This window comes from Hyaena hyaena, unplaced genomic scaffold (assembly GCF_003009895.1).
Source record: "Hyaena hyaena isolate Hyena2069 unplaced genomic scaffold, ASM300989v1 scaffold_330, whole genome shotgun sequence".
Lineage (NCBI taxonomy): Eukaryota > Metazoa > Chordata > Mammalia > Carnivora > Hyaenidae > Hyaena > Hyaena hyaena.
In genome coordinates, this window is record NW_024080961.1 from 1,091,927 (window position 1) to 1,119,590 (window position 27,664).

Below are 27,664 nucleotides of genomic sequence, written 5' to 3' on the forward strand. Positions count from 1 at the left end.
CTGTGTTTTTGCCTCACTTGATCTGCTTCACACTTTTTTGTTGTTGTAAAATAAGAAAGCTGGCTTCTTTCTCACATGGCAGCAAAAGACTAAATTTCAAAGCTCAATATAACTAGTTAGTTATCACGTGAGTAATTCATTTTTTATGTTTCAATCAAAGATGTGTGCCCAAAGAATCAAATTTTTGGAATGTGAATCTAAAATGGATCAAGGAATCAAAATTCTATGTTGAATAGGGGAAAACACTGTTTTATTCTTTTTTCCTTTCAATAATTCCAGATAACCATTTATTTCTTTAAAAACAAAAAAGAGGGGCGCCTGGGTGGCTTAGTCAAAGCACGAGACTTCAGCTCAGGTTGTGATCTCACGGTTTGTGGGTTCAGGCCCCGCATCAGGCTCTGTGCTGACAGAGAGCCTGGAGCCTGCTTCGGATTCTGTGTCTCCCTTGCTCTCTGCCCCTCCCCTGCTTGCACTCTCTCTCTCTTTCTCAAAAATAAATAAACATTAAAAAAATTTAAAAACAAAAAACAAAAAAACCTCACGTACTTACCATGTGCCAGACACAGTATCAGAAGCTGAAGAGATACTGGTGGAATGAAACAGTCTATGCCCTCAAAAAGCTTACAGCACAGTGGTTAGAACCATTTTTATTAAAAGAACAAGAAATAAGAATTTACAATTGACTTCCATGGCAAAAGCTTTTCCCTTAGGACCAGCTCCTTGGAAAATTGCAACATATTTTCTAAAGCCTCTTTGAGATATAGACCATATATTACAATACTTTTCAACTCCTATGATTTTCCTCTTAAATCGTATTTTGCAGAGACCCAGTATGGATCACAGCTCCCAGGGCCCAATGTGTTTCAGTTTGTAGAGAGTATTTCTTTCAGTACATGACATGTATAGGAGGAAGTAACAGCTCTGAATGAGCCAAAGGTCACTCTTAAAATTTCTATTCTCCAGTCGCTTCTCCTCCTTTTGGTTAGGATCAAGTGTAAAATTCTTATTCCTCATCCTTCTTTACTTTTAGATCTTAAAAAGTCACAAGACATATTTATTAACCAAAGTCAGTCTCTCTAATAAATCATCACAGATCTGGAAGAGTACCAATCTAAAGTAGTATGAAATAAGAACATTTCTTAATTGTTAAATTACAAATGTGACATCCGACTAGAAATAAAACAGGTAGAGAAAATTCTATTCTTCAAGAAAATCCTTTCTAATTAGACTATTCCTTCCATACCTAAAAACTTCACTAGTAAGTACTTCTCTTCCTCTAGAATCAGTTTCATTAGTAAATACTTGTTTTCTATCTCCATCCAAGTATACACTTACCTGATCATATTCTGAAGCACCAGGATAAAGAGGCCATCCCAGGAACAGCTCAGCTATCACACAGCCCAATGACCACATATCAATAGCTTCACAAAATGGTAATCCAAGAATAATTTCAGGGGCTCTAGTAAAAACAAAAATAGCAAATTACTATTTTTATTTTTTTATTTACTTTTTAAATTTTTTTTAATGTTTATTCATTTTTGAGAGACAGAGAGAGACAGAGTGTGAGCAGGGGAGGATCAGAGAGAGGGAGACACAGAATCTGAAGCAGGCTCCAGGCTCTGAACTGTCAGCACAGAGCCCGACACAGGGCTCAAACTCACGAACCGTGAGATCATGACCTGAGCAGAAGTCGGGCGCCTAACCAACTGAGCCACCCAGGCGTCCTAACCAAGTACGGTTTTAGTATCAGCTAAAGGTACACTGATTTAAAGAAACTGAAAACTATCTTTGATATAAAATCCATCATTTGAAACTTCTGGGGCCAGCTGTGTTTTGGAATTCAGAATTTTTTTTGAATTACAGAATTTTTTGTATCACCATGCATAAACTACATATTGCATTAACTATCCCAATGGAGTTCAGGGAAGCACCCCAAAATCAAACACATTAATATTTCTGTACTGAAGCCAATGAACAGTCACACCATGTTGGCTAAATAAAGACTTTAACATTGGTTCAAGTCAGATTTTGCCAATATGCTAAACTTAGAAAAAGTTTTTTTAATTTTGAGAGCTTTCTGAATTTTGAAATCACATATAAGGGGTCACAGATTTATTCTTTTTACTCTTAGCACCTTTTTAATTATGGGAAAATCAATTAAATGACCTGATCGATAAATACCCCTTGGTAACAGAAATGCCTTCTACAGAGATATAGTAGTTAACTGGCAGCACTGTAGAATATTCATTTCCATTAATGCTCCACATGAGAAAACTAACCCTAGTGCTCCTTAAAGAGAAGACTAAGGTAATACCATAAACTAAGAGCTTTATATAGATGAACACATTCAAGGTAAAATTATTATCCCCATTTATAGAGGAAACAGAGACAAGAAAATTTGCCCCAAATTACAGTTAATAAGTGGCAGAGCTAGAATTCGAACCCTGGCAGTCTGGCCCGAGTTGACGATACGGTCCTGTCTCTAAACAAGTAAGAGTTAAGTACATACCCACCTATATAAATTGATCAGGCATGGTGGTATACATGGCACTTTTCCAGCTGTAACTAAAATTATGAGATAAATGGACTTTTAATATGTATTCTTAATATCAATAATAATAAAAGATGTCACTTATATAGTGCTTACTCTGGTGCCATGCAATGTTCTAATAAGCTCTTTATAAAAGTGGTCACTTATTCCTTCACAAGAACCCTATGGAAGGAGGCATTACTACCGTTAAGTCATCAATTCTAAGATGAATGCTTATTTCACATTTTTTAAAAAAAGTTTATTTGAGAGAGAGACAACGCGCATACAAGCAAGCATAAGTGGGGGAGGGGCAGAAAGAGAAGAGAGAATCCCAAGAAGGCTCCATGTTGTCAGAGGGGAGCCCTGGAACCCAATGCAGGGCTTGAACTCGCAAACCACGAGACCATGACCTGAGCCAAAATCAAGAGTTAGATGTTTAACTGTCTGAACCACCCAGGTGCCCCTGTTTTTTTTTCACATTTTAACATCCCTGAAATCAAGAAGATTTTTGTAAATGACGATGTATACTTTAGTTCACTGGCAGTGCTTTTACTTTCTTATTGTACCTAAATAATGTTTCATCTTCTAATCAATGGTGTATTCGATTCTATGTAATAAAGTATCATTTCTGTTTTACAGATGAAGAAACTGGGCATTGAGAAAATAAGTAACTCACCTAAAGTCACATAATTACTAAATGATGGAGCCCAGGCAGTTTGGATGTAAGGTTTGAGCTCTTAAAACATTTTACCATCATCTCCAAATAATTTCCTTTCCTTCCTACAAGTCATACAATTGGAATCCGTTAGTAAGGGAATACCAGCTCCAGACCCCTCAGCAAATCTCTCCATGAAGAGCCATCCAACAGGCTCTGTCCCCTCATGGGACGGATAGGTTTCCCCAACTTTACTTTTAGGTAATATGTGCTTATTGTTGCTCTAGGGCAGGGAGGATTGAGCAGGCAGAGTATAAAGATACTTCCTAAAATAAGAATATCCTCCCCAAGTACTTTTCTAAGTAGTGGCCTTGAGAAAATAAGGTAAAGTGTTGAACTCCATAGGCTCTAGAGGCTTTCCTGATCCTTGTACAGAAACAGCAGAAGAATGGTCCAGGCCTGCTGGGACCTCCACTATTTGACAGCAATCGAAAGAATGACTACTATCATCTGTCTTCATGCTACTTGATGTGAACTGTGGATTTGCAAAGCAAGGAAACAACCTTCAGAAGGGATATTCCTGTTGCAGGTGGCTAGAGCCACGTATTACTGATGGCATTTCAGAGTTTAATTAAACCCCAACCACTACAGCATGTTTGTAAGAAGGCACAAATTTAAATAGCATTAATAAACGAGAGAGTAAGACTATCCAGACACATAAAAGCCTTTCTAAAATCGAAAGGGGACAAAATTTTTACTTTCAGTGAGCAGAATCGTTAATTTCCAAGTTCATGACAGTGCCAAAAATAGCTGGCAGGGAGAGTGCAAATGGCATTGTGCCAAAATAAAAACTGGGCTTGGATTCCTAAGCATCAACTGAAGAGCAGCAGATTGATTCTGCCATTCCCACTATACCAGCAAGACATTTTAAAATCCAAAGGTAGGTCACAGGGAGGGGTAGACTACCCAATAACTTACTTCTTTAAAAAGGTAGCAATAATATGTGGTAACTGTTAGGATTCCAGAGCTTAACATTTCAGAAAAATTAAGAAAAATACTAATTCCAGCCCCCAAACCCCGTTAGACAAAAAGCCCCTAAAGACAGGCTGGAATCCGTTTTTCCATTTGGTCTCACTCTGCTTTTGGAGTAACAAGCAACCTAGGATTCTACCAAAAACTCACTAAAAGAGTAACTCTACCACATCTACCATACAAAAAGGTGAGTATCAAAAGAAAAAAAAACAATGTAAACAATAAAAATAAAATAAGGCTGCTCAGTCTACTGAAGGCTTTTCACTGCCAGTAGAAACTAGAAACGCTGATTGACCTAAACTCTGAGAAACAAAAAGACTGAAGTTAGTTTCTTTTACTGAACACAACAGCATCATTTAAAGCAGGTCCATCTCTAAAGACTGAATGTTTTAAGCTCTGAATTCAGATTATAATCCTCGGTACTATCTCCATTACTATATCATCTTTCCCCTTGGCCTCCATTATTTCTCAATCCCTCAACAAAAACTCTAGACAGTAAAACTTCTGGTTCTACTTCACCTGTATGATGACATTGAGATAATTACTTCTCTAGGTCCCTTTCTAGCTCTGACATTCTAACAACTGAACAGTAAAAAAGATTACCTACCAAGGGGCGCCTGGGTGGTTCAGTCAGTTAAGCGTTGGACGCTTGGTTTTGGCTCAGGTCATGATCTCAAGGTTTTGTGAGTTCGACCCCGAGTCAGGCTCTGCAATGACAGTGCTACAGAGCCTGCTTGGGATTCTCTCTCTCTCCCTCTCTCTCTCTCTGCCCCTCACCCACTCGCACTGTCTCTGCCTCTCTCAAATTAAATAAACTTAAAAAAAATTTTTTTAAAGATTATCTACAGAAGCACAGGGAAGAGGGAAAAACCCAAACTGACAATACTCACTTTTGTTGGAAAATGGCATTAATTGTACTTTAGACACGGTGGGTGCCTTCTTTTTGAAAATACATTCCATCCTTAAAAAACAAATGCTAAATAGGCTGATTACTACGACCAGGTTGTAGAAATAGCAATCCCTGTCTTTTGATTTCCCAACTTCAAACTTCTCTAAACTAAAAAATTCCTCCAAAGTTATAAAGCGTTATTTTGCTAGAACTCAGAGAAAGCTGTGGGTAGGATCACTTAATAGCACAAATTATTCTCTGCTCATTTTCATGAACACTCTTTGTTTCTTCCTGCCCATCTCAGAGGCATCAAACTTACTTACCAGATCAGATATGTTACATAAAGTCTAACTTCCTGCATCTGTGGCTTAGGTGAAACTGTAGTATGTTTATTTGTCTAGAATAAACTGAAAATATGCTTTCCTCCTCGGAACTTTGTCCTTCCATACATAACAAATATAGCGATCTCAACTTTAAATAAAGGCCAGCTTTCCATTTTTCAGAATGGAAAAGCATTGAGCTTGAAAGCAGGGTAAACCTTTGTGCTTAAAACACAAGCCCCAAAGACACCCACTTTTCTTGGAATTAGTCTACATTTATACTTAAAGTGCCCAGGAAATAAAGCATATTATTTCCACTGCCTAAGGCATTTATTTAGCCATGCCCATTGCCAACAGAGACAGGATGGTGGCAAAAATTTATGTCAACTGATAATATTTTGGCATGTTGTTGGCAAGATGAAGCAATGGAAACTGAAAAGGGCAGGAAGGGGATGGCTGGCTTTGTAGCGAGGATGCTTCAATGGCCAAAGGGATTTCACAGTTTTCTGAAAGATAACAGGGTGAGGACATAATAGCCTCTAAAAGCAACATGAAAAATACCACTGTGGATAGAACTAATGATCAGGAAGGAATGCCTGAGCTGCTATTCCACTGGCTTTAGGTTTATTATCAAGTATTACTGTGATATAACAGAATACTCCCACCATTAAATCCTAAATGTAGGCAAGCCCTGGATATTGAATTTCAGTATGCACACTAATTACACAGTAATACACAGAAATAACTCCTATTTTTAAGGTGTAAACTTAGCTCCATTTAAAATTACTCCTATAGCCAACAATTAAATGCGATGGATTCGCAGGATGACTTGTTGAAGAGTAATCACCAGTGGACTTAAAAATTTGAAAATATTATTTTCTCTAAAAACAAAACAACCAAATTACTCAAATAACAGCTTAAATTTAAAAGGACAGGGAAAGGGGAAAAGACCGGCAATCGAACACTGAAAGTTATTCAAACAAATTACTTATTAGAGAAAGCTAAGCATTCAGAACTAGGTACCCCTCAAATCTCCTTTATCCTTTAGGAGAAAATGCCATCAAAATTATTTCACAAAATAATTCTTATTTCTATCACTCTTTTTTTTATCTTAAAATTGCTTTCATTACCACAAGCCAATGCAAACGGTTAAAAAACACCTGCAGGCACTGATTAGAGATCAAGATGCAAGAGCTGATCAGCCTCCACTCCCCAGAAGTGCCCCCCCAATTCCCCCATGCTCCAAACAAGATGCAGAACTAAGCACTTAAGCAGACCTGTAGGGTGTTTCTGGACACAGACACGAGTGGCTGGTGGTGGGATTACTCAAAGGAGAAAACGAAAAGAAAAAGTAATTGGAACCTAAATCTTCTAAGTAGTGAATAATAAGTGGAGGGGAGATTCTCAAAATTAGCCAAGCTGCTGAGAGCAGCATAAAACCAGAAACCAATACTCTAGGAATGTCTTTACTCCGTCTCACTCAAGTAAGAAATATCATAGTTCTTAAAATTATAAAAGGAAAAGATAAAAATAGAGAAGAGTGGATTGGAAGATGTAATGTTGTGAAAATGTCATTACTACCAAAATGACTTACAGATTCAGTGTAATCGCTTCAAAAACCAATGAGATTTTTTACAGAAATAGAAAAATTCACCCTAAAATTTATGTGGAATCTCAAGGGACTCCCAAATAGACAAAACAATATTAAAAGAGAGTAAAGTTGGAGATCTCATACTCCCTAATTTTATTTTTTTTAATTTTTAAAAATGTTTTATTATTTCTGAGAGAGAGAGAGAGAGACAGCATGAGCAGGGGACGATCAGAGAGAGAGGGAGATACAGAATCTGAAGCAGGCTCCAGGCTCTGAGCTAGCCGTAAGCACAGAGCCCGATGCGGGGCTCAAACCGACGAACTGTGAGATCATGACATGAGCCGAAGTCGGACACCCAACCAACAGAGCCACCCAGGCGCCCCCCACACTCCCTAATTTTAAAACTTACTACAAAACTACAAGCAATCAAAATGGTGTGGTACTGGCACAAAGACAGACATACAGACCAATGGACTAGAGAGCCCACAAATAAACCCTTGTGTTTGTTTGACAGGAGTCAATATCTTTCACTAGAGAAAGAACAGTCTTTTGAGCACATGGTGCTAGGAAAACTGAACATCCACATGCAAAAGAATGAAACTGTACCCTTACCTTACACCATATACAAAAATTAAAAGAGATCAAAGATCTAAAAATAAGAGCTATCTATGTCTGTATTACATTCTTTTTTTTTTTTTAATGTTTTATTTATTTCTGAGAGAGAGAGAGACAAACACACAGCGTGAGCAGGGGAGGGTCAGAGAGAGAGGGAGACACAGAACTGGCTCCAGGCTCTGAGCTAGCTGTCAGCACAGAGCCTGACGCAGGGCCTGAACCCACGAACCATGAGATCACGACCTGAGCCAAAGTCGGATGCCTAACCGACTGAGCCACCCAGGTGCCGCTGTCTGTATTACATTCTTATAAGAGCTAAAAAACATAGAACTCTCAGAAGAAAGCGAAGGGAAAAAAGCTTTAGGACAGTGGTTTGACAATGATTCTTAGGTATAATACCAAAAGCATGAGAAACAAGACACAAAACTGGACTCCATTAAAGTTTAAAACTTTTGTGCAAACACCGTCAACAAAGCGAAAAGGCAACCCCACGGAATGAGAGAATATATGTGCAAATCAACTATCTGTAGAGGGATTAATGCCCAAAATATATAAAGAACACTTATAACTCAACAACAAAAAAACCCAACCCAATTAAAAAATGGACAAAGGACTCGAACAAACATCTCTCCAGAGAAGATACACAGATGTCCAATAAGCAAATGAAAAGATGCTCAACATCACTAATCCTTAGGGAAATGCAAATCAAATACCATTTCACACACATAAGAATGGCAATTATCCCCTACCCCACCCCACAGAGAACAAAAACAAGTGTTGATGAGGAGGTGGAGAAACTGGAATCCTCATGCACTGCTACTGGGAATGTAAAATAGTGCAGCTGTAGAACAGTTTGGTGGTTCCTCAAAAAATTAAACATAAAATTACCATATGATCCAGCAAGTCTACTTCTAGCTATATACCCAAAAGAACTGAAAATAGGGTCTTTTTTTTTCAATGTTTTTTATTTATTTCTGAGAGAGAGATAGCGTGAACAGGGGAGGGTCAGGGAGATAGGGAGACACAGAATCTGAAGCAGGCTCCAGGCTCTGAGCTAGCTGTCAGCACACAGCCCAACTCAGGGCTCAAACCCACAAACTGTGAGATCATGACCTGAGCCAAAGTCGGACACTTAACTGACTGAGCCACCCAGGCGCCCCGAAAATAGGGTCTTAAACACTTGAAGCTAAGGTTCACTGCAGCATTATTCACAATAGCCGAAAATGTGTAAACCCAAGGGAATGAATAAACAAAATGTAGTACATTCATGCACTGGAATATTATTCAGTCATGAAAATGAATGGTATTTTGATACATGCCACAGTATGGATTAACCTTGAAAACAAGCTAAGTGAAATAAGCCAAACACAAAGGGACAAATATTACATGATTCCTCTTACATGCAGTACCTAGAAGAGGCAAATTCATAGAGATAGAAAGTCACATAGAACTTACCAGAGGTAAGGGGGAAGGTGGAGTTATTGCTTAATGGTTACAGAATTTCTGTTTTCGGTGATGAAAAAATTTTAGAAATAGTGGTGATGGTTACACAACATTGTGAATGTACTTAATGACACACCGAATGGTACACTTGAAAATGATTAAAATGGTAGACTTCATATTAGGCAGATTTTACACCATTAGAAAAAAAATATATATAGTTGGCAATAGTTTCTGAGCCTTTGTATGGCTGAAACACCATACATTACTTTCATGCAGGATATAAAATTCTAAGTTCAGACTTTCTATTTACTCAAAATTTAATATAGGCATTTGCCATGCTGGGCACACCTCCTGATAAACATGTTTTGTGGATTACTTATTTTCTGTTTATTGTTTCACTTCTTGACTGGGTGAGTAGACAATCTGTATTTAATGAATGATCATTATACGTATCAGACTCCTTAAAATTAATAACTAGATAAATAAGTAAATGAGGTACTGAGAAATAAAAGCTCATTTTAAAAGACTTCCCCCTGGGGCGCCTGGGTGGCTTAGTCAGTTAAGCGTCCGACTTTCGCTTAGGTCATGATCTCGCGGTTCGTGGGTTCGAGCCCCGCGTCGGGCTCTGTGCTGACTGCCAGCTCAGAGCCTGGAGCCTGTTTCGGAGTCTGTGTCTCCCTCTCTCTCTGACCCTCCCCTGCTCACGCTGTCTCTCTCTCTCTCCTAGAAATAAATAAAAATATTTAAAAAATAAAAATAAAAAAAATAAAAGACTTCCCCCTTTTCAGTAATTCTCCTTGGTTAACAGTATGAACAACATTGCATATACCAGCATTTAAGTACTGTCCCAATAATTACTATATATTAAAAAGATAGCTTTGTTAGGAGTTCCAATCTGGAAATATAAATCATTAAAGTATGAGGCACTTGGGTCACAGACATTCTAGGATAATCAAATAAACTCACAACCAAAAAAGTTCAAACTGTTATGGAGAATGTTAAAACAGGAGGAGACTTTGGTAATCAACAAATACAATTATCTAAATTACACAAGATAGGAAATGTAAAAGAATGAAAAAACCTGGAATTATTCCCAAGGCATCCTACCTGCCAAGATAGGAACATGGAAAAAGCAGTAACATATGCCCAAATTCATTACAAATAAGTAAACATCTTTATATTTTTAAAGACTCTTTAGAATGGGAAAATTAGGTATAATGGCACTTACTAAAGCCAGATGCTGGTATTAATTCAACTAGAAACAACCTTCAGAATCAGACTGAATTTTTCCAGTGTTAAATAAAATTATGTTATGTATAGGAACGCCACACAGGAGAATGAAGTAAAACACAGTATCCATCCTGTAATCTGTAAATAAATTCATTGTTATATGTAGCTCCACATAACATATTTAAGTATAAAAACAGATCTCTAGTCTAAGATACGCTTTTAAGCATTTGCCACTTGCCTGTAGTAACGTGACTGTAAGTAGGTTGAGCACACAGCTTTGGAAACGTGACTGGCAGAACCAAAGTCAATGACCTTCACTCGGTAGGGTTGGCGCACTGGATCAACCAGCATTATGTTTTCAGGCTTAAGGTCAGCGTGAATCAGACCAAGGCTCTTGAGCTTCATCAGGGCCGTGGCCACCTGCTGCAAGATCGGTCTGATGTACTTGAGTGGCAGTGGGCTAAACTTGTTCTGCTTTAGAAAATCATACAAGTTCTGCTCCAGCATCTCAAACACAAGGCAGGTGTGATTCTTATGCTGAAAGCACTCGTAAGAACGAACAAAATTATACTCGTCAGCATTTTCACTACTGAGGCGGGACAGGATGCTCACTTCAATCTGTCCTTGTCTGGCATAGGAAGGGTGGTTCTTCAAGATTTTAATAGCCACGATTTCCTTAGTGCTCCGCTTCCAGCACTTTGCCACCTGTCCAAATGTTCCCCGGCCTAGGAACTCCAGCACCTCATAGCTGTTGGTCATAGAGCAAAGGATCTCATGCTGGACCAGCTGGTAATCCCCTTCTCCGCTGGAACTGCTACTCTTCGTGGTCACAGTGGTGGTTGTGGCAGCGGCACCCACCACAGTCCTGTTTTGCAGCATGAGAGGGGGATGTTCTTCTATGATTTGCACGCTACCGTTGCTGTCAACTTCCTCACTTTTTCTTTTCAATCCACATTTTTGATATGGCTCAAGCAAAGAAACGTTGTTTCTGTGAGTCAGGGCCTGGCTGCTCTGGAAGGTCGATGTAGCAGCGCTGGCCGAGCTATCCGCAGCCGTTACGACGATGTGCTCCGGCGCAGGAGCAGGGAGGAGGAGGCCCTGGTCGTACGCAGGGATGCTGAAGTTTGCTACCTGGTGAGAGGAGCTGGCTTGCCCTTGTGTGGCTGGGAGGGTTTTGCTGTGGGTATAATATTTGTCGTTGCTGCTCTGTCCAGAAACATCCCAGCCAGAGGGCTCTATTTTCAGCTTCTTCGCACTGCAGAAGGCACTCGACGACACTGATGGGGGGGAAAACACCTGCAGCTGTGATGCCATTCCTACATGGAGAGAGAGGAAGAATTAGACCCTCAATTTTATGCAGCTCCTCAATTAATAGATAAGAAAACTTTGAGTTTAGAAAAACCACAGTAAAATATAACTATCTGGCCAGGATTTTATCTTACACGTTTTCTAACACGTTTCCTATTACAGAAGGTTAAACTTTTGGTCTAATTCCACAACCTGAAGCACTCTTTGAGACTCAGCAATAGTAGGTCATGTTGTTAAAAGAGCATGAACATCTATGATGGTTTATAAAATAATGAGCATAATAACAACAGCAGCTTAGATGACTGATCACTTACTATGTGTCAAGTGGGTCATGTGTCAACACTTCACATGCATTTCTCATTTAATTCTTACCACAACCCTCTGGAGAAGACACTACTTCCACTTTATAGGTGAGGAAACGAAGACACAGAGTATTTAGAGTAACTTGTCCAAAACAGCACAACTATTAAGTGGCAGCACTGGTATTCAAACCCAGGCTCTTTGGCCCCAGAGCTCACTCCACAGCTCTGTCTTCACTCCTTTGATTAGCTTTCTTTTTTCTTTTTTTTTTTTAATGTTTATTTATTTATTCTTGAGAGAGCCTGCACAAGCAGGAAAGGGGCAGAGAGAAAGAGGGAGACACAGAATCTAAAGCAGGCTCCAGGCTCCAAGCTCTCAGCAGAGTCCAACACAGGACTCGAACTTACAATCTTATGAGATCATGACCTGAGCTGAAGTTGGACACTTAACCGACTGGGCCACCCAGGAACTCCCTGATTAGGTTTTTGATCAATTATTTAAATTTAGACATCGATGGCATGCTTATAAAATTTACAGATGAACCAAATTTGGGTAGGATACTCAATATATTTTAAGTAACAGGTCCAAAAAGATCACAATAGGGTAGAAACCACAAGACAAATCTAGCAGATGAAATTTAACACAGATACAGAATCCTACTTAGGTCCAAAAAATATGACTACCACAAAGGACGTAGATAAGAAATACAAGTCTTAGCAGGAGCATATGTATATGAAAAAGCACTTTCAGCTGGTAAGAGAAACATTATGTGATAATGTTCCCCTCCCCTCAAAAGCTAATTCAATCTTAAGCTACATTCACAGAAATAGTGTCCAGAATGTGCTGGACAAAGTGAGAGCTACCCACTCTGCTCGGGTCATACACTATTGAAATAGTGTTTAGCTCTGCCCACTACAATAAAAGAGGGCCACTGATAAAATGATCAGGAAAAAAGTAATCAAGATGATGTGAAACCTATAAAGAGGATCTTCTGAAGAACCACAGGAAGCAATTCTTAGAAAAAAAATATGGAGAAAGGGGGTGAGAAAAGCCCAGCTTTCTATCCCTGGACATCCCATAAACACCTCAAGCTCAATAAACCCCAAGACTCCCAAAGCTAAAACTTTTAGAATAAAGTCCAAACAACTGACATAGCATATAAACCATTTCATATGTATCTTCTCCTCAAACACGTAACACTCAGATGCCCTCAGGCTCTCTATTTGACCTTCTTCTCTTTCCCCATTCCAATTAACTACTTTCCAAGGTTAATCATATGCAAAAGATTCTCACATCTTTATTTCTAACTCAGACTTCTCTCTCCTGAACTTCAAATTCTTATTTCCAAACAACAACCCTACATTGCAATTTGGATATCTTGAAGATATCTCAAATTTAACATGTCTAAAATTAAACTTATGAACCCCAGCCCCACCTCCAGTCTTCTGTGTCCATTATGAGACACCACTATATATATATATATATATGTATCTCAACATCTCTATATCACTATATATATATAGTGGTGTCTCATAAATATATATATCAACATCTCAAGCCAAAATGAGAGAGGAAATGAGTCTCAGTTTCCTTATCTATAAATTGTGATACCAATACCTACCTCATGAGGTCATACTAAGAATTAATTTATTTAATACATACAAAGTGCTTAGAGTCTGGAATTCATTCTTCTCCCTTTATTACTCCATCTTTAATCTATAACCAAATCTTACTGATTCTACCACGTAAGTATATTTCAAATGGACCGCTTTTCTCTACCCCTCTTGGGACCATTCTAGTTCAAACAGCCAGTAGCCTCCAAACTAATCTTGGACGCACTCTGGGGATCTTTGCAAATCAGATGACTACTCTTTCTTAGCCACCTTCCTCCTCCTGCTTCCAAAGTTTTCCATTGCTTTATGGACAAAATCCGAAATCCTCAATCTGCATTAACAAGCTCTATAAAAATCTGGTTCCTGTCTTCCAAAAGCTCCCCACCTTGACTGCTCCATTTCAGCCATGCTGCCCTCTGATATATTCCAGTTCTTGAACAATTCTTGGAAGGCTCTCTGACATGTTAAAGATATTCTTCTGGGAAACCACTCACTCTCTCTCTTTCTCACACACACACACATACTCACACTGCACAACTACCACCATCCCTCCCACCATGCACACCTATAGCATCCTCTTCCTCCTTACAACTTGAGATTACTTATTTACTGTTACCTACATTACCGGCTACAGTATAAGTTGCATGATAGGAGCCATATCTGTCTTTTCTTTGCTTATATCACCAGAAACTACCAGACTCTGGCAATGCAGTATTCATTGGATGATTCTGACCTTAGCTACCTGTACCTATCGACTCCCTATCACTCATTAAACTGCAAGATTTTCAAATGCTTGGCTTTATTTTTCAAATATCCCTCCCTTTTACATGTGCAGTCTTTGAGATACAGGGGAAGTCTCCACTCCAATATACATAGTACAATTTTACTAGTCATAAGAGAATAAACACACACTAGAAAGGAAGGAAGCATGACAAAGGATGTTACAGACATAAAAAAGCAATGTGTACATTTCTTTGTGTCTGAATGTAACTAAAACCCATCTGCACTGGACTAGACAGCTGAATAAAGAACAAATCTTCAGCCTTCAATTTCTAAAATGTGGTCTGGATTTCCTTTAAACAAGAGTTTCCGTAATTTATATCAACCTTGAAGACCAAAAAAAAGTGTAAATTAAAAGTTAAAGTCAGTGCAATTTAACTCCAAGGCTAGGAATTCACAAGTCATATTGTTCTGCCTGTATCACTGACATAATACCAAATTATAATAAAAGAAAAACATTAAACCAAGTAGTACTTTTACAAAATTCACCTATTAAAATATATGCAAGAATATTTATCATCATAAAACTGAGCCAATTTTTGAACAATGAAAGGAAGCAAATTTTTGAAATTTGTGTTCCACGGTGTATCTGTTGAGCTACTAATTTTAGCAATCTATCAATAAACAGGAGCGCAAACTTTATATACCTAAAAACATTGAATGAAAGAATTTGAATACAAAATTTGTAGTTTGTAGCTATGTCTAAGAATTTGGAAGTACATTAATAACTAGATACTTTTTAAAATACTCCATCTACCAAAGAAATGTTATGGACAACTTTCATCCAATAGACAAAATCAGACACTGGTGGTTTCAAATCTTCACAGTGAGCCCTGGGAAGAGCACAAGTTCTAGGAAATTCTTCTGTAAGATTAAGTATAAAAATAAATGAATATAAGTCTTATTCAGTAAGACAAATGTTTAAGTCTACCCACAGGGAAAGAACAATCCAGAATTTCACTGGCCTTCCCCACAGCACGTGTGTATGGTACTTAATATCACGCCAGTTTGGCTGAGACTCATCCTGACCTCAACAAGCACAAGGTGAGGAGAGGACACAAACTCAAAACTGCCTAGAAAAATCAACACTCGGGGCACCTGGGTGGCTCAGTCGGTTAAGCGTCCTACTTCGGCTCAGGTCATGATTTCACAGTTCGTGGGTTTGGGCCCCACGTCGGGCTCTGTGCTGACAGCTCAGAGCCTGGAGCCTATTTCAGATTCTGTGTGTGTGTCTCTTTCTCTCTGACCCTCCCCTGCTCACCCTGTCTCTCTCTCAGAAATAAATTAAACATAAAAAAAATTTTTTTAAGAAAAATCAACACTCTTCTATTAATTCAGCTAAAAGCAGCCATTTCTAGACATAAGATAAAGATACTATGTTTCATAAAAACTGGCCTATGCAAAGTGGGGAGGCAATTTTCTTCCGAGGGTAAGCCCTCCCAAAGGAAAATATGGAACAGAATTAACATCTGTGGAAAACTCACTATGTGTCAGACTCTGTTATGTAACAAATATTCTCAATTCACATGCGAACAGCTCCCAATAAAAGTTATTTCTGACTTCTTGAAAATGGCATACCTCTTGACTCTAATAATAAACTAGTCTTTTCATTTCAAACCTGACTTTTCAAGTGTTTAACCATTTGAATATAATGACAAATTGGTCACTGCATTAACCTGGAACTTGAACTAATAGGCAAAAGGCTACGGTGCCTGTACTGACTGCTGAAGAGAACTGAGTCTTGCTAGAGCCCCAGTCTTTCAAAAGCCATAAAATGAACGGCCTCCCCACTCCCTGCCGTGGTCACATCTATGCAACAACATTTCCAGGGTGCTCCCATGATGGGCAGCACAGGCAGGTACCCTTACTGTAAAGAATTCAGAGGTAACTATGAACAGAACAGTTGCTTATGACAACCAAGATAATCATTTGTCAGAGTTCTGTCTTCGCCCTTCAGGTAACTTGCGTCTTCCACACCGATACTAACTTCCTGCTGCTATCACTTAGCGTCATCTTTGCCTCTTTGATACAGCTGAACCACTGGTGACCTAACATAACCTAAAATCCGTACTGTATACTGACTGCTTCCTCTGGCACTTGTCCTCGGCTGACAGGTACATAGATGGACATATTCTACAGAGTGCTGGTACATGAAAAATGATATGGTATGAATGGATCATTGAAGTAGGTAAGTGACAAAACACGTGCTGTAAAGGTAAAGCAAGCAGTTTTGGGAAGCAAACTCCTTCACCGCAAGACCATCTCTCTCCCTCCACCCATGTCTCTCCATCCTGCTGACAACCCTGGACTAACTAGCAGCCTCACTTACCTCCCGCAAATGGTACTCTCAAGCCTCCTTTCTAAGCTCCCTTCTCCCAATGCATTCTTTACCTTGCAACTAAAGCTTTGAAAATGCCTATCAATCCCCTACTTAAAACCTCAGGATAAAGTCCAAACTCTCTACTTTTCTAATAGTACTAAATTTCTCCTCCTCTAGTTCCTTCACACTTAACGTTCCCTCTCTGAACTTCATTTTCCCCTCTTAGCCTTCTCTTTTCCTAACTTCTACTTATCCTGTTAGTCTTCGCTTCAGCCTCACTTCTTTCAGTGTGGTACAGGCTGTTGGTGTGGATCAAAATCTACTTTCTCGTTCAGTCCAGGCACATGGCTGTGTTTACCAGCCTCTCTCACCAACAGGAAGTGATGTGTGGGTGAGCTTTTTGGGTTCCTTTCCATTTCCATCAGCAAGAACCTATGGAGACCCAGGCTCCACCATGAGACAAGACCCAAGGGACAGCAGAGCAATAAGGTGTAAAGAACAGAGCAGCGCCGCCCAACCACCAAGAGTGCTCAGTTCAACTGGGACACTTACTTCAGGCTGTTACACGAGAGAAAAACTATTTTCCTAGATTATGTATAGTTTAGTCCGCCTTAAGCTGGCTCACAAATACACTCAGGAAAGCCTTGCCCAGACCACTTCATATTAGCTTAAGTTTCCTGGTAAAGGCTCCCCATAGCATCCTCTACCACTTCTTAGGACTTACCACACTTGTATTTACTTATTCCACTTATTCATTTAACAAACATATATTGAGTACCTAATACGTCTGCCTGGCACTTTTCTAGAAACTAGGGGTAACAGTTCCCTTATCTCTTGGAATTTACTTTCTGCTGGGAAGACAGACAGACACACACACACACACACACACACACACACCCAAGAAAACAGAAGCTAGTGATAATGTTATGATGAAAACATAGAAACATGATAGAAACAGTGGGAAGGGGAGACCTACTCTAGATCTGGGGGTCCTGGAAGGCCCTGTAAAGTGGTAGTCCTTACACCAAGACCTAAATTGACAAGAAGGAGTCATTCCAGTGAAAGAGAATAGTTAGGGTCAACGCAGATTCTTGGCCTATTTGAAGAAAAGATTCAGTATGGATGGAATAGAACAGGGTAGAAAATAATAGAAGCAGGGCCCAAAGAGGCAGACAAGGGCCAGATCACATACGGACTCATGAGGTCACCCTAAATTTTACTCTAAGTATGACTATTTATTTAAAAGTTGACTTCTAAATTGCAAGTTTCATGAGGGCAATTCTCAATAGCACAGAAGGGTCTTTTTTTTTTAATCATCAGCATCTATCACAATGGTTAGCATATAGAACAAGTCAAATGTCGCTAGGATGAATGACTAGAAAGAGATCACATACTTATCCATATACAAACATAAGGGGATCTCAGGTGTCATTCTGACTAAATTAGAGAAATATTCAAGTGAGGCAGAAGTTATACTCCCTTGCCTACACGAGAATATATAAATTAGTTTTCTAAGTATAGTGATTCAAAAGGAAAAAATAAGCTTGAAACCCTGTGGACACCATTTGAATGGAAGTTCCCCACCCCTTTCCTGTAGCACCTTCCTTCAGAAGGAACCAACAAGCCAGTTCCCCAACTAGGATGCAAAGAGGGTGTGAAACAAGTGGTGTTAGCTGATGAAAGACTAACTCTACAACTCTATGTAATGTACAGCCGTGTAATCAATATTTTGTAATATCGTGGTAAACTGGCTGATGGGTACTTTCCTTCTAGGGAGGATATCTTTTTCTAAATTTCAACAGCTCTGTGACTTATTTGAAATGATGAATCTATAGCAACAGAACCAAAGAAAAGGAGGTATTTTTTGTGTTTGGTAAAAAAGTACGATCTTGGTATATGCACAGGACAGTCTCCAAGTCCTATAAAGTTTAGAATGAAGAAAGCTGTACCTCAAGGAGTTTCAAGAACAAGGAAAATGTCAAGTTAACAAAGCGTAGGGGCGCCTGGGTGGCTCAGTCGGTTAAGCGTCTGACTTTGGTTCAGGTCATGATCTCACGGTTTGTGGATTCGAGCCCCACATCAGGCTCTGTGCTGACAGCTCAGAGCCTGGAGCCTGTTTCTGATTCTGTGTCTCCCTCTCTCTGTGACCCTCCCCTGCTCATACTGTCTCTCTCTCAGAAATAAATAAAACATTAAAAAAAAATAAAATTTGAAAAAAACAAACAAAAGCGCAGATGAATATGGAACATAAGCATTGGGATGACCCTGTGTAGATCCGTCAGCAAAGGCCCAAGGAAAACAGGACTTAAATCAGGTTAACCACACTTTGGCAGATGGAAGGTAGAATACGTTCTTTCAGATGAACGAGATAACTTTCGCCAGTATGCCCGGGAATGTGGGAAAGTGAAAAACTGGTTTCTAGTGAGGAGATGTATTTGAGAAGCAGAACACACTAGCAAAAAAGTACAGGGAGTCTTAGAGCTAAAATGGACGTTAGAAGATTCTTTCCAAAACCCCCTAATTCCAAGATGAGAAAAAGGAGACCCAAGAAAGACAAACAAGTTTTACAGAGAGCTAATGAGTAGCAATGCTGGCAAAGAATTCAGGTCTTCTGATTCTTTTTCACTAAATACTCTGGGAAAGCACTGTACCAGGTGCCCTTGAATAATCCAAAAGAAATACACATACATTTCCCTATCTTCAAAGAGCTTAGAATGTTGCTTAGATGATATAACCAAAGAGAGACATATAAAAACAAGACATAAGTTTTTTTAAAGGGCCAAATCATGCTCTATAAAAATACATAAATCATGTGGGCAGCTGGGAAATTAGAAACAGAAAAGGAATCAAAAAGCAAATCAGTGACTGTTGAGGTAGTGCTTGAAGGAAACATGACTTTGACCACTTGTGTTCAGAATGGCATGAAAAGCAAGGGAACTGACTGGGGAGAAATTAACAACTGTAACTTAAAAAATAACAAACCTGAAAAATATGGATTGCTTTATACAGCCTTGAAAATGAAAATAAAAGGACAGATCAGGAAGTTCATGTTTGCAGAATTACTTCAAATTACAAAAGGCTTAGCTACAACATATAACTAACAAGTTGCACAAGTTCCAAGTGTAAGAAGTTTACAAGGCAGGTCTGGCTCACTGATTTCTCCCAACACAACCACTGACTAAGCTGTGCTTATGAAAACAAAACCACAGAATGAAGAAATCTGATTTTCCAGAGTACTGTGAATTTTGAGATTATCTTTTTTTTTTTTTTTCTTTTAGGAGGGAGTTCTGGTTTGGTTTTAAATCTCAAATTACCAACCAATTTACTCTATAATCCATAAAGCTATAATACCCGAAACTATTTATGAGTGTCACAGCAAAAGTCCTACTTACCAACTAGAACCAGAAGACGTATTTACAAGATCTCACTCACCATTTTATTCATCAGATGTTTCACTGGCTTGGCTGCCTTTGGTTGCAACCACAAGTGACTTTACCAGAATATCTATCCTTCAAGCAAGGAGCAGTATCTTAAAGTCAACGATATCCTTCATCATACCAGTATTGTTAACACAGAACCCAGAGGTAAGTACACATGAAGGTCCAAAATCCCCTGCTAAGTAAGTATTAAGTAACAGGACTTGTCAGATTTTTAAATATTTTACAGAAAGCTTTAGACCTACGTAAATAAAAACTGGTAATGACTTGATTCCTCTACAATCTCTGAAACACACACACACACACACACACACACCCAGACCAGGAATCCAAAATAGCTTTACACAAACAAGAGCAAAATTGTGGGTTCTGCTGAGGGCATCAGCCGCTTAATGCAGCCGGGCTTCATCAAGAGCAGGAAGCCAGGCTGCTGTTTTCATCAGTTACTAAGGAACAAATAAGATAAAGGACAGACCAGGCAAAAGAATTTTTACAGTTGAAATGAATATTTTGATGCAATTACTGAAAATTCCCAAAGTTGTCACCGAGGGGAAAGCACCCGGGGCTGCCTCAAGGCGAGTCGATCTACAGCCCAGAGAGTGGGTTAAGTGGAGAAAAAGACAATCGGAGCTGGGGATTGTTTTTTCCCCTCCTCGAGCCCCTCCTCCCTTCCCCCACCTAAACAGGAAAGAAAACGCGCCCAGCATAAACACAGGCCGAGGCTCACGGTTTGTCACCACAACAAACTGGAGGGTGGACCGGCGCTCCTGGAGACCAAGCCCCAAGGCTCGGTTGCTAAACACAACAAGGGCCTCTTTCCCCCAGACCTATGAAAGTGCGGGCCTTACCCAAGAGTTTTTGGTTGTTTCCTCACCTTTTCTCTCTCTAGCTCTTTTTTTTTTTTTTTTTTAACGAAAGCTTTGGGAACGCAGCGACAGCAAAAGTTTCCCTCTGAGCCAGACCTCGAGATCCGCCTGGCACAGACACACATTAGGTGGGCTGGTCCCACGTCGTCTCCCCCATCATTACAAATTACAACCCTAACGATTAAAGCCCAGAGGCGGGGAGGCTAGCAAAAGCGCTTCCACACCCACCCCACCGCTGCCGTCCTTTCCAGGCACCGCGTTCCGGTAGCAAAGAGCACAAATAACCCCAAACCATGGTGATAAGCGGAGCTGTGAAATACACACGCACGAGTCACACGCTGGGAACCTGCCACGACGGCGGGGGGGTGGGGGTGGGGGAGGAACCGGCCGGGTGAGAAGGCGGCCCCCTGTCATCCGAGGACAACAACACGCCCCGAAGAGAAGTGGCAGGAGGCTGGGGGAGTTGCCCCGGAAAACAAACCCGGAGCCTCCGCGCTTTCCCGCGAACGCAAGCCCCTCCGCGGCCGCGGGCGACCGGGCCGCGGGACCGGGCGCCGGGTCCCGGGTGGGGGCGCGCCCGGAGAGGCGCCCCCCGCAGGCTGGGCGCCCCGAAGAGCCCCGCGGCCCGCCCGGCCCCGCCTCAGGGAGCGGATGGGCGCTCGCTTCCTGCCGAAGCCCCTTCCCGCCCGGCCCGACTCACCGCCGGTGGGTCTGGTTCTCAGCCGCGAGCTGGGGCTGCTGTAAGGAGGCGGCGGAGGAGACGAGATCCGGGGCCCCGCCGCCGGGTCATCATACCCCCCCGCGCGAGCCGGCCCGGGCCCCGGCCCCCGCCCCCCGGAGCCGTCCCCGCGCCTGTCCCGCGGGGGGAGCCCCCTCAGCCTCCCACCCGCTCCGCCGCCCGGCCCCTGGCCGCCGCCGCCGCCACCACCGCCGCCGCCTCAGCCTCGCGCGCTCCCGCCTCGGCCTCCTGCTGCCGTCCGGGGCCACCGCCGGGCCCCTCGCTCCGCAGCCGCCGTTGTCGCCAGACCCGACGAGCCGAGCGCCGAGCGCCCGCCCCCATCCGGCGGCCCCGCCCCGCGGGAACCATTCACCAGCCCCGCGCCATGACACCTACTGAGGCGGAAGTGCGGAGGAGCGGGCCGACTAGGACCACATAGTACAGATGGGAGTGGGAGCGGGGGGACCTCCGTGGGGAGCCAGCGTGGATCGAGTGCGGGAGCCGGATTCCCCGCCCCCTCCGCGCGGCAGACTCCGCGGTCATTTAAAGGTGCTTGGTGGCGGGGGGGGGGGGGAGTCCGGCTGTAAAATGTCATCCCAGCCAGTGTGACGTCACCACAAGCTAGTGTGACACCCCCAGAGATTGGGCAGCGCGCAGGGAGGCAGTGCCTACCCGGGAAGCCACCCTGCTGGTGAGGAATTACCTCAGTTTAGGCTTTAACGTTTCGTTGCCGTCTAGGGACGTCCTAGCCCAGTGGCCTCCGTGTACGGGATCCGGGAGCCTCCGAGGACTCGGGAGCTCTTTGCGAACTCTTCCGCCGCCGCCTTGGGAACCAGTGGTTGCGTTACGAGGTGGGAACGAGCCCCTGTGCTCTGCACCCAACACCTCAAAACGAGCAGTGAGCGAATACTACAGTAGTGCCCTTGCCTTTACCGGGAGCTACCAAGACTGGATATTCAGGAACCGGAGTGCATTGGGCACACACCATTCTGGAAAGATGGACACGTGAAAACGAGGTTATCCCAAAAGAGAGGCAGATGCCATCTTCCAGAGTCGGAAGACTCTGTAGGACTTCAGAGGCACCTCCCGCTGTGTACAATGTTCTTATTCTTAAAGTAAGGACCATTTTTAGAGCGACAGTAGTAAAGTCTGGTTTTTTTCTATCCCGTGAGTGCTGGGGCCGCAGTGATGTGAGCCCTACGAAGTGACTGGCCGGCACCACGGGTGTCTGCATGTACTCTGGGGGGGGGGGGGGGGGGCAGGGACAGATGTGGTTAAGTCGTGACTGCTATTTCACTGTACTCCCCATCTCCTCACCAAAAGGGGGGAAAAAAGGATTTTTGTGCAAATGTGTTCATACTTTTGTGAAGAAGTGGTAATACTAAGTTCCTATCTTAGGGCCTCTTTCCTGGCTTAACACCACTGGGAACAATTCTATTATATTGGGAACAGGGAAGTTTATTTCCCTAGCAAGTGTTCCTTCAATCCCACTGGCCGTTTTGTTTGCTTATCTTCGCTGCAGTTTAGAGAACACGAAGTTCTGCATTGGGCTGACCTGGGAAACATCAAAATAGAGAGAGAGGGGGCAAGGATGCCCGCTTGCGGAGCCAGGAAAAAGGCAGAACTTGAACTCTGGTGTAGAACTGATCCTGCTCAAAAAAAACAGACTTCAAACACACTAATTACTCACCATAACTTGGCTCAGCCGAACTCCATGACCTGCATCTAGGCCCCTGCTCTCTCAGGTTATGTCCCTTTCCTCTTCTCAAACACAGCTCAAAATTCAGCTTTAAGGAGCCTTTCCTGACTGACTCCCACTTTATTCTGATCTTTTAATTCTGCACCATCGTCTGTCTACGTGATGGACTTCCTTGGGCCTTGTTTAGTCTCGTCTATTTTCACGGTTCTCAGGCCATTTCCTCAGCTTGCCTCACTACATGGAGACCTCAAAATTTACTCTTTTTCCCTCTCTAATATCATCCATTCATCCATCCAACAAATTGTATGCCTGCCTGCTTTACCCCAGGAACTCTCTTAGATACTGGACCAGATGCAAAATTAATAGGACATGGTCTTTTCCTTCAGCTTACAGTCTAGTTGGGGGTGGGGGGGTGGGCGATACGTAGAGACATTTATCAGACTTGAATGACAGAGCCAGGGAAGACTTGGGAGAAGGAGATATTTATACATAAAATAGTCAAGTGTCAGCATTTAATTAGTTCGGGTTTACTTGTCCATTCAGCAAATATCTATCGAGAATCTTCTGTGTGCAGGCACTATGTTAGAAATCAAAGATACAAAAAGAGAAGACATGGTCCGTGCTCTGAAAGAGCTTACAGTTTGGCAGAATGTGGACTTAGCAAAGGTAGATTGAAACGGATTTTATTGTTTTTAATATTTATTTATTTTGAGAGACAGAGAGAGGGAGAGTCCCAAACAGGCTCCTCACTGTCCGCACACAGCCAGATGCGGGGCTCGTAACCATGAACCGTGAGATCCTGACCTGAGCTGAAATCAGGAGTCTATGGAGCCACCCAGGCACCCCCTGAATCAGGTTTTAAAGGCAATGAAGGTTTAATCAGACAGGTAATTAGAGGTTGAATCAGACAGGTAACATGACGGAATCTGTTCTTTAAAGAGAGAGCTAGAGGCGCTGAGGAGGATGGCTCCCTGGAAAGTGTAACACTAGAGAGAGCCTAATTAGGAGGCTATGATGAGGGGGCCTGGGTGGCTCCAATGGTTGAGCTTCGTCCTACTTTTGATTTTGGCTCAGGTCATGCATGATCTCGGGGTTGTGGGATGGGGAGCCCTGTGTCAGACTCCTGCTTGGGATTCTCTCTCTTTCCCCATCTGACCCCCGTCCCCTGCTCACTCTCTCTCTCTAAAATAAAAAATAAAAATAAGCTATGATGAGGGTTTGGTCAAGCAGAGAACATGGAGAGAAAGGGGCAGATTGAGAATTGTGTCCCCCCAGACAGAATCAGCACAGCCACAGAGGGAGATGGAGTCGTTGCCAGCTCGAAGCACTAAATCTCACCTTGGGTATAATATTCCCCTTGGGCTGAGAGCCTAGACTCAGTTTTGCAGGCAAGAAGTCACTTGCTCAGGAGCTGCAGAGCTTAAGGCCAACTGGTGGAAGCTGACCAAAAGGCTGTGTCACGAGAAAAGTTTAATCGAAAAGCTAGTCGAGCCATCAGAGGAAGTAGTAGATCCTCGGGGCCAGGAAGAAAAGAGAATTCGAGTAGAAGCCAAATAGTTCTAAAGGTGGAAAAACCCATACGAGAGTTAGAGGCCCAAAGGAAAGGATGGGGATGGGGGGCAAAACGTGGAAAAATTCTTTGAAAAAGAGGGAATTCTCAATGACTTTTTAAATCTAGACTCCAGGAAGCTTTTCATTTGGAAGTAAGTCCAAACACACAGAAAAGAATAAAAAGAGCACTCCTATATCCTTTACTTGGATTTGTTTATTAACATTTTGCCCCTTTCGCTTTAATAATTGCAGTCTTAGATAGACAATATACTTACACATTTTTTTCCCCTGACCATTGGAAAATAAATTGCAGGAACACCCGGGTGGCTCAGTCGGTTGAGCCTCCAACTTCAGTTCAGGTCTTGATCTCACTGTTCGTGAGTTTGAGTCCCGCATCGGCCTCTGTGCTGACTGACAGCTTAGAACCTGGAGCCTGCTTTAAGTTCTGTGCCTCCCGCTCTCTCTGACCCTCCCCTGCTCACACTGTCTCTATCTCTCAAAAATAAATTAAAAAAAAATTAAAGGAGCGTCTGGGTGGCTCCGTTGGTTAAGCGTCCGACTTCGGCTCAGGTCATGTTCTCACAGTCCGCGGGTTTGATCCTCGCATCGGGCTCTGTGCTGACAGCTCAGAGCCTGGAGCCTGCTTCAGATTCTGTGTCTCCCTCTCTCTGCCCATGCTCTCTCTCTCTCTCTCTCTCTCTTTCTCTCTCAAAAATAAAGATGAAAAATTTTTTTAAAGAAGAGTAAATTGCATACATCATGCCCCTCTGTCCCTTAATACTTGAATGTCCTAAGAATAAGTACATTCTTCTCCATACACAATATATACAGTTATCAATTCCAGAAGACTTAACGTTGATATAATACTTTAATCTACCGTCCGTATTCCCAGCTTTCTCACTTAATCCAATAACATCATTCCTAACCATTTTTTCCCCTTTCAGTAGAGGATCGAGTTCAGGGTCATATATGGCGTGCCTCTATAGTCTCCTTCAATCTGTATCAGTTCCCTAGCTTTTGTCTTTGATATTTTTGGAGAGTACAGCCTGTCCCCTTCGTTTGGACAGTAGAATGTTCCTCATCTTAGACTGGATATTTTTATGTTTGTCTCATATTTATCCGTGATTAGATCCCAGTTATCCATTCCTGGCCAGAATCCTACGTAAGTGATACTGTGTCCTTCTCAGGATATAAAACCCAAAGTCAGCTGATGTCTCTGTCCCTCACTGGGTGATAAGAATTTTGGTGGTTGAGGTGTCTGGTTCCCCCACAGGGGACTTGCTGTTTTTTTTCCCTAGTAATATGCAATCTTTGGGGAGACGTCTTAGACCATGCAAATACCCTGCTTCTCATTAAACACATTCCCCTAGATTTAGCATCTATTGATGATTCTTATTTGTAGCAATCCTCCCTTATCTCTTATTAGTTAATCAACTTAGTTATCTATTAATGCTATATAGATTCATGGATTACTATGTTTTTCAATGATTTCTAATTCCTTACAGTACTTAATTATTTGGGTGCTAAAATTTTTCAGATCTAGTCAGTGGGTATCTTTTCAGATGTGTGTGTGTGTGTGTGTGTGTGTGTGTGTTTAGCATGTCTGAATGTGAGATGTTCTAGACTCATCATGATTCTTGCAGGTTCACCGTTCTTGGGAGGCCTGGATTTCTCTACTGGCTGCCTTGTCTCTGGCCAGAAAAAAAAGAAAATATGGATTATTTGTGTGGGAAGTTTTTATGGGTCAGGCCTGCAGGTATCAAACACATAGATCTACTCTGCACACGTTACCTTCGTGGGAACTCAGGAACATATATCCTGCTAGAGAGATTAGAAGATGACAAATTCTCTCTGTGTGCCCAAGAGGAAAAGAGACACAACTTAGAAAAATTAGCCCAGACTCTGCCACTCTTGTCCAAAGGCCATTCCCTAGATTACTTCTTCCATATTAATAGAATTCTAGTTTCATACAGATGGAAGAAAGAGCCTTTGATTTCAAGAAAGGTGGCCCCCTCTCACCAAATCAGGAGAAAATCACAGTGGACCAAACCAGTCCTGGTGATTCCATTTCTCTTTGGCAGTGACTAGTTTGGGAGTGGATTTAGGACTCAGTTCTGGTCAGTGAAACAGGAAAGGAAGCCCTACTGGGAGGCTCCTAGGACATTTTTTCTTTTTGTATAAAAAAATATAGAAACTTCACAGAAGAAATTCTCTTGTTCCTGTCTCTCTTTTTGCTGAGACAAAGGAATGAAGACACCCGGCCTGGGGCTGCCATGGCCATCTTGTGACCGTAAATGTGATAGCAAACAAAGATAGAGACAGTCAGCACGCTGAGGACTGGATAGAAACAACGGGTCCTTGATGACACAGGTAAGCTTCTGCATGAACTTGGAACTGCCTCCTGCTTCTGGACTTCTTTTTAAGTAAATATATGTTCTTATGTATCAGGAACACTCTTAGACAAGTTTTCTATTCTTTGCAGTTAAAAAAATTAGTCTTAAGCAATATGGGAGAGAACTTGGAGGGATTTTCTAGAAGAAGGAGCTCACTGGTGGTGTCCAAATGTTCTGAGAAGTAAAGGAGCATAAGGATGGAAGAGTTACCAGTGGATTTGCAATGAGAAGGTCACTGCTGATCTTAGTGAGAGCAATGCTAGTGGCATGGTGGGGGCAAAAGGGGTGTGATTCCCACAAAGGATTTTTCCTAGTATGAGTGTGCCTGCCAAACTAGGAAGGGCGGTTTGGTTCAACTGATAGAATCTACTCTG

General features: G+C 41.9%; 1 protein-coding gene and 1 long non-coding RNA gene across 8 annotated transcripts in view; one reads left to right on the top strand and one right to left on the bottom strand.

Moving 5' to 3' along the window:
- HIPK1 (homeodomain interacting protein kinase 1) overlaps window positions 1-22,101 on the bottom strand; it is a 50,096-nt gene extending 27,995 nt beyond the window's left edge. For 6 of the 7 annotated variants that reach the window (XM_039249073.1, XM_039249071.1, XM_039249072.1 and 3 more), the window contains exons 1-3: window positions 21,630-21,754; window positions 10,544-11,621; window positions 1,336-1,459 (exon numbers count right to left, since the gene is read on the bottom strand). In XM_039249073.1, the coding sequence (XP_039105004.1) occupies window positions 1,336-1,459; window positions 10,544-11,619 (1,200 nt within the window). In that variant the 5' untranslated portion in view covers window positions 11,620-11,621; window positions 21,630-21,754. Of the gene's footprint in view, window positions 1-1,335; window positions 1,460-10,543; window positions 11,622-21,629; window positions 21,755-22,043 lie in introns of those variants that run through there. The other variant, XM_039249069.1, reaches the window with a different exon arrangement.
- Window positions 21,875-22,789, top strand: LOC120243064. The gene is made up of 2 exons (XR_005531212.1): window positions 21,875-22,196; window positions 22,386-22,789. It is a non-coding gene; the product is annotated as an uncharacterized LOC120243064 (long non-coding RNA).
- Window positions 22,790-27,664: the final 4,875 nt, after the last annotated feature.